The 16,810-nt window shown below is 40.4% G+C and overlaps 2 protein-coding genes across 2 annotated transcripts in view; one reads left to right on the forward strand and one right to left on the reverse strand.

Annotated features, from left to right (window-relative positions):
• Positions 1-1,047: 1,047 nt before the first annotated feature.
• On the reverse strand, positions 1,048-3,082 carry bri3bp (bri3 binding protein; the record flags this gene model as incomplete). Its single annotated transcript, XM_080051161.1, has 3 exons — positions 2,803-3,082; positions 1,625-1,727; positions 1,048-1,469 (listed from the first exon to the last, which is right to left on the reverse strand). Exons 1-3 carry the CDS (start codon positions 2,971-2,973, stop codon positions 1,048-1,050), a joined length of 696 nt encoding a protein of 231 aa, XP_079907287.1. The 5' UTR covers positions 2,974-3,082.
• Positions 3,083-4,534: 1,452 nt separating this feature from the next.
• stpg2 (sperm-tail PG-rich repeat containing 2) overlaps positions 4,535-16,810 on the forward strand; it is a gene marked incomplete at both ends in the record, with an annotated part of 54,898 nt that continues 42,622 nt past the window's right edge. Inside the window, 6 exon segments of the mRNA XM_080035187.1 lie at positions 4,535-4,646; positions 5,292-5,404; positions 5,828-5,995; positions 8,787-8,954; positions 14,956-15,071; positions 16,636-16,747. Of these exon segments, the coding sequence (XP_079891313.1) occupies positions 4,535-4,646; positions 5,292-5,404; positions 5,828-5,995; positions 8,787-8,954; positions 14,956-15,071; positions 16,636-16,747 (789 nt within the window).

The raw sequence follows: 16,810 nt of genomic DNA on the forward strand, positions 1-16,810 counted from the left end.
ATAAAAAAACAAAGAAGTTACAAGAAGTTACTCACAGAGACCAAGACATGATTTTAATGTACTTGCTATCTTTTCCAGATTCTATGTGGTGGTTGAGTCCCTGAGATATTGCTGCCTGTCTGCTTTCTCTCCTAGTCTGATTGTGACTTTTAAATACAGTGCTTTCCCATTTTTACGAGCTTATAGCACACATGCACACCCTAATGTATTTGCACACACAATCGAATAGATCATCCAGATGCATTTGCTCATACACACAATGCAAAACAAACGCACAAGGAAAAAGAGGTCCTGATGTCAAACTATTACCACTAAGGAACGGTGACTTAATTAAAAAAAAAATAGATATAGATGATTTCAACAATGGATGGAGTATGGAATAAATGAATCCTAATATGAACAACTATCCAACATCTTGAGGATTATTACATATTTAGAAATACAATGGTCCCCTGCATCATACACCCAACCCCTTTCCTACTTCAATAGTTTCAAAAAGTGGGGGAAACTTTTGCAAGAATTGTAACCCCCAGGTTATTCACAAGGATATAAATAAACAAAGATACATAGAATATGCTTATTGAAATTGCAAAATCATTGACAATGCTAATCCGAAAACTCCAACAATTCAAGCCCAAACTTGGGAGTTTCTCAAAAGTAGCTGAGATGTAGAACTATGCCAGCATTTAGAAAACCCTGGACATTTCTCTCCGATAACTTCTTCACAAATGTAGCAAAAACCTTTCAAAGCCTCGAGACAAAAAGGACAGAATAAAATCGTTGTTTGGTTGATTTACATAAGCTCCGACTCCGAGGCAGCTGTCCACACACCTCTGAAGAGTTTTAGGTATTCTGTAACTAAAACCAATTCAAGAAGTTTAAAATACTGTTTAAAAATCTAGTTTTGTCTCCATCTGACAATACAGTTGTAAATACCCCAGTAGTTGTGTTGCGGCAGACGTGTACAGAAACCAGCATTTTGACATCAGCTGCAGCTGGCTCTACATGATCCCCCTCCCTCCCCCCCGTTCATCCTTAGGCTGCCACCTACTGCTCGGCGGTGCGCTCCAGGCCGTCTATGACGCGGCTCAGCCTGATGTTGAGCAGCCTGATCTGAGTGTCCAGGTGGTCGATCTTCTCTTCCAGTGACCCGGCCCCGCCTCCGCGACGCCAGTACGCCCCAACGGGCCCCGTCATGAAGTACACCGCCATGATGAAGCACAGCGGCAGCACGGCGCGCTCGGGGTCTCCCTCGAACTTCTGCAGGATGTAGAGGCAGGACAAGGCGAAGAGTGTGACGCGCGCCAGCCAGAAGAAGCGTCCGAACATGGCGTGCAGCAGGTAGAAGAATCCCCCCAGGAACATGGAGAGGAACCAGTAGGCCACGAGCACGGCGGCGACCAGGAGCAGAGCGCGTGCCGGAGAGTTGGTGAGAGATGTGATGCTGAAGTAGTGGCTGAGGTTTGAGGCTATAGAGAGCAACAAGAGAGAGAGAGAGAGAGAGAGAGAGAGAGAGACAATGAAGAAGAAAACAAAACGTACAACATTTAACACTCAGTATTATTAATCTAGTCCCATGCTTTGTTAGCTATTTAAAAATAAAAAAAAACACAAGTAAACTTACAGTCAATGCCCATCACATCCAGCAAATCGGACCAGATCTTCCAGATGGTGTCGAGAAAAGAGTCCACTCCATGGACAAAACGCTCCGTCGTTTTGGAGAAAAACTGGAATGAAGAAATTTGCGACATTACATTTTTGTTTTTTTGTCTACTGCCTACCTACCTACAATGTGCTGCCTGCCCCAGGAAATAGGCTTTGGCTGCGCCAGCTGATGCAGGACAGGCTGAGAAGCCTGGCAGGAAAATGGTAGGCATATGGGTGAAGTTGTTACTCATGTTACTTTTTTAAGTATGAATATGAATATTATGTGCAGAACTGCTCTACTACTTGACCTGGTCAAGATCCAGTACGAATCCAAACATTACCAAATGCCAGAAATGATAGGCATCAGGTTTTTTCTTTTCTTTTATAATTTTCTTTTATAAATTGTTCACAGTCATGTAGGCCTACTAGTCCAACATCCAGCCATTTACAGTTCTCGTAAATGAAAAGACAACTAAGGTGACGCTATTTACTGTAATAACTTACAGACACCATTACAGGAGCAGGTGCACGTATTCCCATTGGTAAAATGAATGATACTAATAACATGTATTTGACAGTGACCACAACATACCCATCCACCCACCCAAAGATAAAGCGCGTATCCTGACGTAATTATGTCACTTTGGTTAGACTTCATTTGGCGGCCCCATTAGGTTTGAAATGCAGGAAGTACCGTTGGGCCAATGAGATCTCACGCTTATGTGTTTCCATAGCAGCTTTCTACTCTTTTTGGAGATGAAGTCGACATTGAGGAACAGCTGTTACGGTATCTGTGCGGTGTCATGAGATGGTGCACTTGCCATAGACTCGTATACAATAAATGACAATTATAGTTACTCAACATAGCCTATAGATTACAGTGTCACTGCATGCAGTCATACATGATTGTGTTGTATTGGGGGAGACACTGCATCCCCTGACATCGTCCATAGAGGGATAAAACCGGTAAAACATAGGATAAACGCTAATTTTTCAAAATGGCATCCGTGAAATTGTTGGCCAGGCCCCGGCGCGCTTGTTTCCTGTTCGCCATTCTCAGACAGACCAAAGGACAACCTCGTATGTTAGCTTACAAACACAGTTAGCAACCGAAGAGAGAACGTTTATTTCGACCATACGTGTCCCCACACTCACTTTGTACAACCCTCGAATGTTGTCCTCTCCAAAAATGCTGCTAAGGGTCTGGTAGACGCCGTTAGCTGCCCGTCGGAAGCTGTTACTGGTCCTGCTCCTTGCCGCTTCAGACGTGCACAGCAGAGATGCGGAAAGGACCAAGAAGACCACGAGAAACCTGATTCCCTTCATGGCTCCAAAAGTTCCTGAGATGTCCAGCGAAAAATATGTATCACAGTGGTTCAACAAAACGCAAGGTTAAATAGCTGCCTGAAGTGATACCTTTGCTGGAGGATGACTGGCTCTGGTGGTGGTGGTGGTGATTACCCGTGTTGCCTTCAAGGATGCCTCGTAAACTTCCACTTCCGGAATTGGCTTGACGTGCTTTTGGGCGAAATTAATAATTGATCTTGTTAGAAAAAGCAGTTTATTGATGATTGCTGCTTTATTGTTTTTATCAAAGGATTACTTGATACCATGTGCTACAATGGCGTTGTCAATGCGGAATCAGTCTGTCTGTGTCTGAACTGAAACTGTTTACAGTTTTACATAGTCTGCGTTTGTCTCCATACAGAGATGACTCTGAAATGAAAAAGACTCATCTACACTATTAATAATGATACCAAACTAATTAACACGTATGTTTTATGTATTGGTGTCATGATTCAATGATAGCGACATTTCCGAGTTATAATGCACTACTTGCCTTCATTTGAATTAGAGGCAGGACGGACTCATCTGAAGCTTACTGCTGCCCTCCAGTGGTGAAATAGCCTATAGGCGCCCTGCTCTCCCAGACGTCGTTCATTTCTTATTTGTTCAGCCCGCCTATCCCTATATCCGTGTCTACAATTGGATTAGGCTACACACTAAAATAACTAAATAGGCCTAGATTTAGGCCTAGCTGTAATTTTAGTATTTCGTTGTAGGCCTAGGCCTAATTAACTTTCAATAGTCAGTAGGCCTAGCCTATGACATTAGGCCAGGCTACCCACTGCATGTGGTCTTTTTCGTCTCGTCTGTAGGCCTAACAGTTTTTAGTTAACTTATCATAAACTGCTTTTTCAAACTATCTCATGTTTCTGTGTTCTTTATAGGGAAATAGAATATTGATGGCCGCCTGGCTGGCCCATGATTTTTGTTCAAATAGGCTATTTGCACAGGAAACTGATACATTAAAAGAAATAGTACAACAAATAAGTTTTGCACTAGCCATATGGTCAAATTTGCAATCACATGTTTAAGACAGTGTGACAGAGATGACAAACCATGTCGCTGAAAAAACTTTAATCACATAGCCCTAGGTTAATTAATCAATGGGGTATAGTCGTCATCAAATGAGCAATAGCTGGCCCCCTTTGCAGAGAGATTACATGATTGGAGTCACCAGGATGGTAGGAGTGCACTAATGGTTGCACTTTCAAACAATAGCCTTTAAAATAGGCTACACATGAGACTATTCAATGATGACATGAAACGCTCTATTTCCTTCTTTCTCTTTTTTTCTGGACCCATGTCATGCGGTGTGTGACGATATGTGGTATCCAAGCAACGACGCAAGCAGAGTGCAGAGCGCGGATTTGACGGCCTTGGACAGAGAGCATTGAGGGGGGTGTTTGAAAGTTTAAAATCCCGGGTCTTAACACTTTTAAATACAGTGGGAACTATATTTTGGTTTTGGGGCCGACTCTAGCAGGTGTTCGCAGTGTACAAATGAAGTTTAGTTGAGCTACCAGTCACATTTTGAGTTAAAATGTATGACAGAGCTCCAAGAGTTACCTTCATAACACTGAGCGTCGGCACTACACCTACAGTTGGCCCCGGATCGTACGATGTTAATCTGGGAAAATGCAAACTACTATCAGGTATGTAGCCTATCAGTCAGCTGCTGGCAGGACTTGACTAATTTCTCGTTTTAATTCGAGAAATCCTAAAAAAAAATTTAAAGAGAAAATTTAGGCCAAATAGGTTAGTTAATTCTTTAAAAATGAACATAGCTAGCTATTTGCAACTCTTAAACTACTAACAGGAAGCTAGCATGTTACAGTGATACAGTCAAAATACAATGTATTTATTAATTTTGTATAAAGTAATGATGACACAACATTCAAAGTCAAACCTCATAATGTTAGCCCAGGTAGGTATGCAGCCTGCAGCTGAAAGACTTCAGGCTACAGTCCAATTTAGCCATTAGGTAACGCTAAATCAGAAAGCTAAAGTTTAAGTCTTTCATGTTCCTCTTTTGTTCATTCATCATAATAGTAGGCTACTTAGCATCAATACATTTTAATAAACAGACAATACAACATCTTATCTAATGTAATTAGAGTCGGTATCAGAATTTGTGTTGTTGCAAAGTACATTTAAGGGGACATAAGTAAAAGGCATCTTTTGAGAGAAATATATGCAATTATCTCTTCAACCAATTATCTATTTAATCACGTATTTGCTGTTTCTGAATTACTCAACATCCTATGTATATTCTAGTTTTCTAAATGTCTTTATTGCAGACGGCTATGCTCCATTCCTGTCCTTGACCAACAGAAAGCCAATTTTCAAAGAGCAAGAGAGTGCCGGTCTGAGGAAACCAGCACCTTGTCAGTATGACTCTTCACCTGTCAAGGTACTGTAGATTACTGTAAGAACTGAGAGCCATGTAGGCTACTGGGTTGAGTCAGGCTGAATTTTTTATACAAAAATAATAATTCTACTAATATGCCTGGGTGTTCAATGCTTAATTGTAAAATATATGTTAACTTAGGGTTCAAAGAAAGGAATCAGTAGCCTACTTTCTGCTTTTTTTATTCTCAAAAAAAAATTATGGTTGTGGTGTTATAGAAGAAACAGCTCTTCAATAGCTTTATACCTGTTGAAACATAAAACCTATAGATACATTTTAGGAAGAAAGAATGTGAAGCTTGTAATGCTGGGGCAAAGTTGAATAATAGGGTTAGGAAAAACTGCAGTTGAAGGAAATATTTCTCAATTGAGATCATATTCTCCCCATGTGTCCACTTGCCTTTCTGTTGTCCAATGTCCCCTTCAGCTCAACGTCCGCGGCGGTCGCAGTCTTCAGAACCGCTCCAAGCGTTTTGAAGATGTGAAGTCGAAGGTTCCGGGCCCCGGAGCCTACAATGTGCTGCCTGCCTCAGGAAACACACTTTTGGCTGCGCCAGCTGATGCAGGACAGGCTGAGAAGCCTGGCAGGAAAATGGTAGGCATGTGGGTGGAGTTGTTACTCATGTCTTCTGTATAACTATGAATATGAATATTATGTGCAGAACTGCTCTACTACTTGACCTGGTCAAGATCCAGTACGAATCGAAAAGTAACCAAATGCCTTTACCAGAAATTATAGGTATCAAGTTTTTTTAAATGTTGTAATATCCAATTTTTCACAGTCAAATTATTCTGTCTTGTGTAAATTTACAGCCTCATATTAAACCCAAATGTCCCTCTGTGCTGCTGAGAGGTCACCCTTTTCCCTTCACATGAGATACTACCCTTCACCATAGTATTATCTCATGTTGTGTTAGTGCTACACACACAGATGCACTCTGAACAACTTTATTTTCACACATAACCATAAAGATACAATTACATGTAAAACTCTTCTTAGGACTACTTATTTCATATAGATAACAGCACATGCTTCAAATGTGGTGACAGCCAGAACTTGCAGGCCCAGTACCTTGGCTATTCTTTTTTGGCAACCTATAAGATCCTCAACACCAATCTATGGAAATTGAATGCTGTTATTTAAATACATTTAAAGGAAAGAATTCAAGACATTTTTTAAAACAGTCAGAAAGAAACCACCTGGTGTCTTTTTGCTGCTTTTTTGTATCATTTGAAAACTTTTTTCAGAAAGGCAGAGGAAACATAGAATACAACATCTTTTGTACTTATACGTCCCACATTCTATCACATCTGGCAATGTAAAGCGTCTAAAATGCAACAGAGACTCTAACAAGTTCATGATCATGATGGAGATTAGATCATGACAGACCAAAACTGTACAGAGATCTGATGGAGAGAGCTAGATGATAAGCTCTGGGAAGATGAGCTTGTTTTCTCTTCTCTTTTTGCAACTGTAACAGTGTAACAAAAGGATCCTCTTAGTTTGAAAATGCCAATGTCTGTATTATATCCTCAATAGCTGTAACGGTGGAAGAGACAGGCCCAATTTTGCCTTGGGTTATTTATATGCCCCTGGAACTTTGTTCACCCTTCTGTGTTCGGTGTCCATAAAAACAGAGGTTTTGGCAAGTGTCCCCGACAGGTTTATCATAGCTATTCATCTAATTCAACGAACAGCGAACCCGCCCTCCAGTTAGCTTTGAAATATAATGTCTCTGGTGTTTTGAGGATTTAAGACAAAGCACTTACAAAGCAGGCAAAGTTTTTTTTCATTTAGCTCAATAAATACCATGCATGATATATGAACCTTGGAGAAAAGATAAAGAAGAAAGAAGAAAACAAATGTCTAATCATTTTGCCTACCCTTGTAGTAGTCTCCAGCGTCATCAGTAGCAATGCTGTGGTATTGAAACATTTTTCACCTCCTACGAGCAACTATTAAATCTTTATGAAACAGTCAAATTCTTCTTCTGATGATTATAAATTACATGCAACAGCAAACGAGACCATGAGCGAAAACAGTATTTTATATTGTTTTTTAATTAATGCCTTTGCACAGGTAAGATTTTTCCCAGGAACTTAGACAAAACGATTAACTGCAGGGCAGTGCAGGCTGACCGGAACACCCTGTGTTTTATGAACGGTACTAGATCAAGTTTTTTGCTTCACCATCCTCATATTACCATTATTAATCTTACATATTCAGATATAAATACATTACCTCATTGCGATGCATATGCAGTCTCGCTTCACAGACATATTCACTCGCTAAACAAATGCACATGCCGCGATCACGCGTTTGGGTGCTTGGTGTCGTAGAAACACTACCGCTTTTGTCCAAAGATATCACTAGAATCAACAAAAACTGAAATTTAAGTATCCAATTTAAGTAACACAAGGTTAAGCTTCAAGGAAACACTGAGCTCAGGGCTTGTATCTGATAATTGATCAGATAACTTTGTACAATGAATGGAGCATTTGAAACTGTGCTTACACTCCCTTACACTCCCGTCTTTGCAAGCTGCATACACTCACACACCTCATTTACAGCTATAGAAATGTAGTAAAATAGCTTTCATGCATTTTGGCTGAGAAGGCCTGCATTGCATCTTCTTTCAGCAAGATATCCTGCCTATTCTTACGCTTTACTTCTGTCTTTACTTCTTTCTTCCTTTTCCCAACGTGGATTTGTTTCTTAAAGCTCCCATATTATACACTTTTCGGTTCTATTATACACCATATTATATGTTCTTAGTGGTCCCTAATACGTTTTTCTTTAATTGTTTGCTGAAAAAAACTTTCAGATAATTTATTGTACTATGCTGATGTTCAGCTAATCTCACAATGGCCTATTTTTAAAAAAAGAGTTGCAGGTCCCCTCGTAAATATACAATCTTTGAGCTCCCCCCGCCCCCTGTCCGGAAGCGAAGCCAGATACGCCTCGCCCTCTGTCTGTCAGGGCCGTGGACCAATAAGAAATAGGGGTGTGGGCTGCACAGTGGAAGCTTCTGGCTTTACGGTTTGTGAGGTCAGAAAAGGGGATAATTCTGACTGGAGTGTTTTTGGGGGGAGGGGTGGGGGTTTCAGAAAAGGGGAGAGTGAGAAAAGGAGAGATTGTTATTTTTTTTGATATTTTGGCAGTCTCTAGGCACACCGTGGACGCATGGATATGTTGGAACACATTTAAAAAGTGCATTTAGCATAATATGGGACCTTTAACTCCTGCTTTCCCTTGCTCCTTCACTCTCTGTCCCTGTCTCCACCTCAGTCTCACACTATAATGGCCTCAGGCAGTGCTGGGCTACTTTGTAAGCCGGGACACCCTAACTCCTCTCCCCACTCGCCCCTTCTTTCTCTTTGCGCAGTGGCTGCAGGCTAAAAGTCTCCGGCAGGTACATCAGTCAGATATTCCATCCATTCCCACCCCGGGCAAAGCCTATGGCTATGAGGAGGACACCCTGGGTGCGCTCAGCAAGCAGCAGCCCCCTTCTAGAGACGCAACCCTGGGGCCAGCCTACTACAATCCACTGCTAGTAAGAATGGATACACACAAGCACATGCGCGCACACACACACACACACACACACACACACACACACACACACACACACACACACACACACACACACACACACACACACACATTCACGCTCATATTAAAGTTTCAATGTACATCCATCAGAGAATGTGAAGTGCTCATTTGTGCACGCATGTGTGCTTTCATTAGTCTGTATGAGTGTGTGTGTGTGTGTGTGTGTGTGTGTGTGTGTGTGTGTGTGTGTGTGTGTGAATGTGCTTACTCTGCCCGCGAGGCGAGGTCCATTAGTGTTAGGCAGATCTAATGCACCACTGAGTCCCCTCCCCACCCTGTTCAGTTGGCCTAAAATCCATTTCCATAGCTAATGAATGCAGCTCCACTTTAAAAATGCCACAGCACACCAGTGCTCATCCATTTTACATGCCAACAAAGAGAGCTATTACTAATTATTCTTCAAGCTATATTACAACATTCACTTAAAATAATGCACACGCCTGCTGGTCTGCCTCTCAACTAAGTCGTTTTTCATCTGTTAATGACCAGAGGAAGTCAACAGCGTCCTTGAGTGTTGGCCGAGGTTGTGTCAACACACCAGCGCAGGCACAGAGGCGTGCTGTGATTTAGGGATATCAGCAGTGCATCTATCCACGTCTTTTTTTTTTTTTCATTTCAACTTCTGTTGCTCTCCCTTTGAAAGTTCAACCTCCGTTTTTCTGTCTGACTCTTTGTCTAACACACTCATTTTCTTTAAAGTCACATACAGACCCCTCCAACCCCCACCCACCCCACGCTCTGACTGAGTTCAAAAGTGTGGATAGAAGAATTAAGTGGTTGTCTGAGGAAGTAACTTCAAAGGTGGTTGGGGCAACCTTTGAATGATAAGACATTAGACAGAAATCAAGGGAGCATAGCTTTGTTTTCTGTCTGCATGTTATTGAGTAAAACAAAAACATCTGAATCGCTGTCTGGAGTATTAGATTTTGCAGATTATGGCCAGATGGGGATATGGAGCCCAGCCTGTGTTAGTATAAAGGAGAAAGAGCATCTAAATCTATTTAGAAACTTTGACTCATTTCGTGTTTGGATTTTTTTGTGTAGGATGTTGTTTCAGTATCTCCAATATATTTTCAGTTAGTTGGATTGAGGTTCTTTTTTTTGACGGATTATTTATACACTCAACAAAAATATAAACGCAACACTTTTGTTTTTGCTCCCATTTTTCATGAGATGGACTTAAAGATCTAAAATTCATTCCAGATACACAATATTACCATTTATCTCAAACATTGTTCACAATGTTTGAGATAAAACATTGAGATGGCCTTTTATTGTGGACAGTCTAAGGCACACCTGTGCACTAATCATGATGTCAGATCAGCATCTTGATGTGGCACACCTGTGAGGTGGGATGGATTATCTCAGCAAAGCAGAAGTGCTCACTATCACACATTTAGACAGATTTGTGAACAATGTTTGAGAGAAATGGTAATATTGTGTATCTGGAATGAATTTTAGATCTTTAAGTCCATCTCATGAAAAATGGGAGCAAAAACAAAAGTGTTGCGTTTATATTTTTGTTGAGTGTAGTTATCAAACTATTGTGCCATATGCAATGTTTCTTCACTGATTTAAACAGGGTTTTCCCTTTTAATTTCACAGCCATCGATTGGCCGAAAAAAAGTTATCGTTGCAGATTCTAAATGATAAATACTTTCATTGTTTATCTCTATACCCTGCCCTAGTATCGCACAGTCTAGGCAGAGCGACTGAAATGGGGACATGGGCTTGTCCTCTCAACAGAAACTGGATGAGATTTAAAACCAGACTGTGTTGTGCTGTGTTTATGTTTGTGAAAAGCACACCAACAGTTTCAGCCGGTGGGATTCTACCCACACAAGACCCCTACTGACAAGAACTTCAGTTTTTTTTATTTCTTTTTATTCTCATTTAATTTATAGATATCCTGCCATTCCATTTTATCAAAGCTGAATGAATATGTATATATTAATAGCCACTAGCTGTTTTTGTTTTGCCTTTAAAAGCTCTCCTTGACATAAACAGGCAATTTGTGCCTCTGAAATCAGTGCCAAACGATACCACCACAGTACTTGTGTGCATCTGCAGTTATGTTTTTCCTTTTAACTCTATGCATCTGAAGCTCCTTGTTTGCTATCTCCCCTCCTCAAAACAACTGCTTTGTTAGATCACAGGGGACACAACCTCAGATCTCGTCCTCCAGTCACTATCGAAGCGGAGACAGTTGGGTCAAGGAAAAGTTAGAAGAGAAAAGTGGAATTTTGGATGTTCAGGGGCCGTATTCACAAAACATTTTATCTTAGCGCCAAGAGTACTCCTAAGGAGCACTAAAAGTTCTTAGTAAGGAGTAATTTCTTAAAACCTATTCACAAAGCTGATAAGATCAACTTTTACTAAGGAATGGGAGGGACTCCTAAGCTAAGAATAGAGGGCGGTGTTGACCCTGTTGCTATGGATGATGTCATTTTCATACCTTCTATGCCCACAGTGATTGGCTGAGAGGGAATGAGAGCTAAGAGTGAGTTTATGATAGAAACACTGTGGGAGATACCCATATTGTGTCGCTGTATTAAAGTGAAGAGTTTTTATATACTATTAATGAAGTGACACTGATTTAACATGAAACTAAGATACTGCAGGGTTTCCCACACATTCGTTCACAATTAACCTACAATAGCGCCACATAGGTCTATTCATTTAAAATGTTACAATGATTTGAATCGGAAAAAATATCGTCATTGAACAGCTGCACGCCATGCACTCTCACTGTATTTCCCTCAACAGCGGACTATACCGCAATAGTCAGACAGCGACAAACCAGGAAATTCGCAATTTAGAAACAACAACTGGCGAAATCGTAAAGTGCATGCGGAAGGAAAAAGGCGAGACACGCAACTATACAGTAGCGGACCTGTGGAATGGAGGAGATGGAAGCGCCACATATGGGCCTACTCTAGTAACAAATTAAACCCAAACGTGACACCAACAGTAACTTTCAGTGCATCGTAAATCCAAAGCAACTGCAGGAAAAGGAACTTAATACATATTTTTTTATATAAATATAATAAATATAAATGTGTCTATACTTTCTAAACATAGCTTTACTAAGATCATTAAACCCTTACAGCTATTAAGGTACCTTTTGTAAAGCTCACTAGCATTACATCTCTCCAAAATGCCATCAAATGAGTGTCTGTGATTTACTCCTCTCGAGGACTCCTAGCTTTTCATAGATTTAGGAGCTAGTTTTAGCGCTAAAATGCTTTGTGAATTACACTTATCTTAAAAAGTTAGGAGTCCTAAAATTAGGAGTGAAACGCCCCTTATTTTTGAGAGTTACTCCTAAATCAGCACGTTAGGACCTACTCTTAGCCTTAAAATGTTTTGTGAATACGGCCCCAGATCCTTTGTTTTCCTTTTTGTGGGACAGACACTAGACCTCTTTCACTGTCAGGAATGTGAATTGAGGTGAAGTGGGAACCAAATTGTAAAGTGTAAGCCACCTTACTTATCCTACTTACATTTGTCAATATGAAAATTATGGAATAACATAACATATTGTTTGTATTTTGTTATCTAATTACTCATTAACTAACTGCAAATAGTTTGGTGATTCCTTGACACACTAATTATCACCACTAAGCATCACAGAAAGCACCACTATGTCTACGTTTAGCCTCAAAGAGTCACCATCAGGGCAGTATACTTTTACTGATGAATAACTTACCTGTTTCTTAGAAGTATTAGTGCAGGAATTCCCAAGTTGGGTTTATTTTAAAATTATAAACAAATAGCAATATTTACATATATTACGTAACATCTCACACTTGCCCTCCATTCAAAATCCCAGACACTGCACTACATACTAAAGCTGACCATTAAAGGTCACATATTATGCTAAATGCACTTTTTAAATGTGTTCTAACATATCCATGGGTCCACGGTGTGCCTAGAGACTGCCAACATATTTAAAAAAATAACACTCTCCTTTTCTCACTCTCTCCCTTTCTTTCAAAGGTTTTTTATTCATCAAAAGATTTGCAAAGCAAATACAGTACAATGATTTAGTTTTTCCCCTTTTTTCCTCCCCCGAACACACCCCGCCCATATCCCACCCCCACACCCAACCACAAACAATCCTGCATCAAAAAAAAAGAAAAAAAAACACAAAAAAAAACAAAACAAAAAAAAAACAATACACAATGTTAAAAAATTACATAAACGAAATACACGCTACAAGAAACAAATAAACAATCGATATGAAAAAAAAAAAAAAGCTACTCTTCAACTATTGTGGTCGGTTTCTTAAAGTAGTCTAGGAAGGGGTGCCATATTTTATGAAATTTAGTCTCAGATCCCTCGGTAGTGCAACAAATTTTCTCCAGATTCATACATGACATAATGTCTCTAATCCAATGTGAGTGGGAAGGAGGAGCAGGGTCTTTCCATTTAAGTAAGATAGCCCTACGAGCAAGTAGAGAGGTGAAGGCCAGTACCTTTAGCTTCACTTTAGGCAAGCCTGAATTGGGAGCAATGCCAAAAATTGCAGTGAAAGGGTTCGGCTTAATTTGATGCTGAATTACTTCAGAAATTGTTTGAAAAACTGATGTCCAGAACTCAGTCAAGGTGGGACACAACCAGTACATGTGAAAGAGTGATGCCGGTGCGCTCTTACAGCTGTCACAGGTCGGGTCTACATCGGGGAACATACGAGCTAATTTAGTTTTAGATATGTGGATACGATGTACTACTTTAAATTGCACAAGAGCGTGTCGGGCGCACATGGAGGTAGAGTGTATCCGATCCAGGACTGAATCCCACATGTGATCTGTGAAGGCAGAGCCTAGGTCCTGCTCCCACAGGGTGCTCTCCCCCTTTCTGAAACCACCACCCCTCCCCCACCCAATATACTCCAGTCAGAATTCTCCCCTTTTCTGACCTCACAAACTGGAAAGCCAGAAGCTTCCACTGTGCAGCCCACACCCCTATTTCTTATTGGTCCACGGCCCTGACAGACAGAGGGCGAGGCGTATCTGGCTTTGCTTCCGGACAGGGGAGCTCAAAGATTGTATATTTACGAGGGGAGCTGCAGCTCTTTTAAAAAAAATAGGCCATTGTGAGATTAGCTGAACATCAGCATAGTACAATAAATTATCTGAAAGTTTTTTTCAGCAAACAATTAAAGAAAAACGTATTAGGGACCACTAAGACCATATAATATGGTGTATGATAGAACCGAAAAGTGTATAATATGGGAGCTTTAAAACAATCTAGTAGCATGCAGTAGGCACACAATTGGGACACACCTTTACTTTTTTATTTCATCATTACATTGCGCCTTTATCGTGCCTCTTCCTTATATATCCGTTGCATCCCCGGGTGTTTTAATACAGAGGCTCCGTCAATGTTACATCACTTCCGGTGTGCACTGTATTGTGGGTCAGAATCATCCAAATGGTATGCTAATTTCAACACTAAAAATCTCGGCCGGCTGTATTAGGTATTTTTAAGCATACTTAATAGCAGAAAGTACAGGTATTAGAACGCAGGGATAGTGTCTTTTAAAAATGGGTTTGGCGGAAGCTGATCAGCTCATTTCCTAGCCTCTCTCAGATGTTAAGCTGCGGAGTGAACTGCTCCTATCTGAAAGGGCCGGAGGCACAGAAAGAAGGTTGTAAACTCTGGCATTTGGCTGAACTTCACATCTCATTCAGCCCCAACTTCATTTGCCTTGGCTAGAAGAGAAACCAGATGCATGTGAATAAGTCAGTTCTATTTCCCCCTTCTTTGTTCATCCATTCATCCTCTTGTTATCTGGTTCTCTCCGTCTTTCTCTATTATCCTCTCTTTCCTTGTTCTTTCCCCCTGGAAAATCCTTTCTTTCGTCCACTCTTCAACTCCTCTCTCCTGGTGTCTCTCCTGTTTTTCTCACACTTACTCTTTTTCTTCTCTTTTTGTAGTCAGAGAAGAGTTCTGCACAGAAGTATAAAGGAGTCCACTTTGGCAACATGACAGGGAAGAGAGGTGAGGTGACAGCGGAGGAGGGACCAGGTCCAGGAAAATATAACCCTGAGATGTAAGTACCACCTGACATGGAAGAGTTAAATATTTGTGTGGCAAATAAACAACAGTGTTAATTCTCACTTCGTAACACATCTAACATTTTTGCGAGACGCAGTTGTTCGCTTTCTTTTTTTTTACCAAGAGTTTTAAGAGATGACCAATAGTAAATTAATATTTGGATGGTAAATAAAGCTCAGCTTGAAAGACTGGCAACAAAGGGAAACAGCCAGCCTGGCTCAGTCTGTGGTTTTATAGGGGTTTATGCCGGGCTCAGTGACTTTCTTCAGGCAGTGCCAGTCTTGCAAACCTAAGCTAACCAGCTGTAGCTTGATATTTATCCTATAGATATGAGATTAGCATTGCTATTCTAATCTAAATCTTGGCAAGAAAAGCAAATAAGCATGTTGCTGAAAATGTTTAACTATTGCTATGAACTGTCACTTTCAGTTTTAAGTTTGATTTCATATAAACTATTTCGGGACAACTCCCTTGAACTAAGACTGACGTTGTACACTAGTGTAGATTTATAGATAGATAGAAAGTTTTATTGTCTTTGTATATTAAACACAACAACATTTTGTTTGAAGCACCACTCCAACTTGCAGAATTTAAAAGGGCATACATAGGTCATAATAAAAAAGTCGTCAATATAAAAAAATAAAGGTTTTCTTTTAATAATAGGAACTGCTGATGTTGTTATTGCCTTCGGAACTTTGCTAACAAAACATGTAGATTAGCAAGATGTTGATATGAAATTGTAATTCTTTGATAATCATTATTGTATGTGTTTGGAATAATACAAACTCTCTAAAGCATGGGTGAAGAGATTAAGGGTCGGTTAGGTTAGATGCTCCAGGGCATGTAATCTCAGAAGTTCATTGCTCTTGAGTTCTTACAGAGACGTGTGCTGAACAAAGAAGCAGCTCCACCAGAGTGAAATATTGCTTTGAGCCTACAGCCAGGGCATTATGTTTGACATTTCTCACAAAGCATTTCTATTGATGGCCACGGAGGATGGTCCTTACTAAGCACTTCTACAATGATGGGCACTCACCCAGCTCTGCTATTCATAAAGGAATGGACTGAAAAACAGAAGAGAAAGTGTACATGTGAGCAATCATTCTGTATACACATACTGTAGGTACAGGGACATTGACATGCCCACACATGTTGATTGAAAAGGATGTCTAGACTCCTGCTGTAGTTGCTTCTTCTCTTCTTATTCAACATATTGTATTTCCCAATTCATCCTACTTTTATATTAGGGCTGCAACTATCGATTATTTTACCTATCGGGTATTCTATTGATTATTACATTGATTACATCAGATAAGATGCCCCCGTGCCTTCAGGCTGATAATCCACCGCGCTTGTAGATCATTTTATAGAAACAAAGATTTTTTTTGTAATCGAGTTCACGAGTTTCTCAAGGACTTGTTTCAGCCCAACTTTGTCTATTTTTCTACATTTATTTACAGTAGCTCAACTTTCTATCTCTCTTCATGTTCATTTATTCTGTGTGTTTTGTCTGTGTCTTCTTTTCTCAAAGAAATTGTCATTGTGTTTGTCTGTCTCAGAACCCTAGAAACGCTCTATGAGAATGTGAACCTTCAAACGGAGCAGAGAGGCAGAGCTGAGCTGAACATCCCTCGTTACCATGAGCTGGTTCCCATGCAGGAGGAAAAGAAGGTGTGTGTTTGTTGGTTGCTGTTCATGTCCATATGCTGCTATTCATTGAAATTTTGGACGAAT

Source organism: Ammodytes marinus (assembly GCF_949987685.1).
Source record: "Ammodytes marinus genome assembly, chromosome: 2".
Classification (NCBI taxonomy): Eukaryota; Metazoa; Chordata; class Actinopteri; order Uranoscopiformes; family Ammodytidae; genus Ammodytes; species Ammodytes marinus.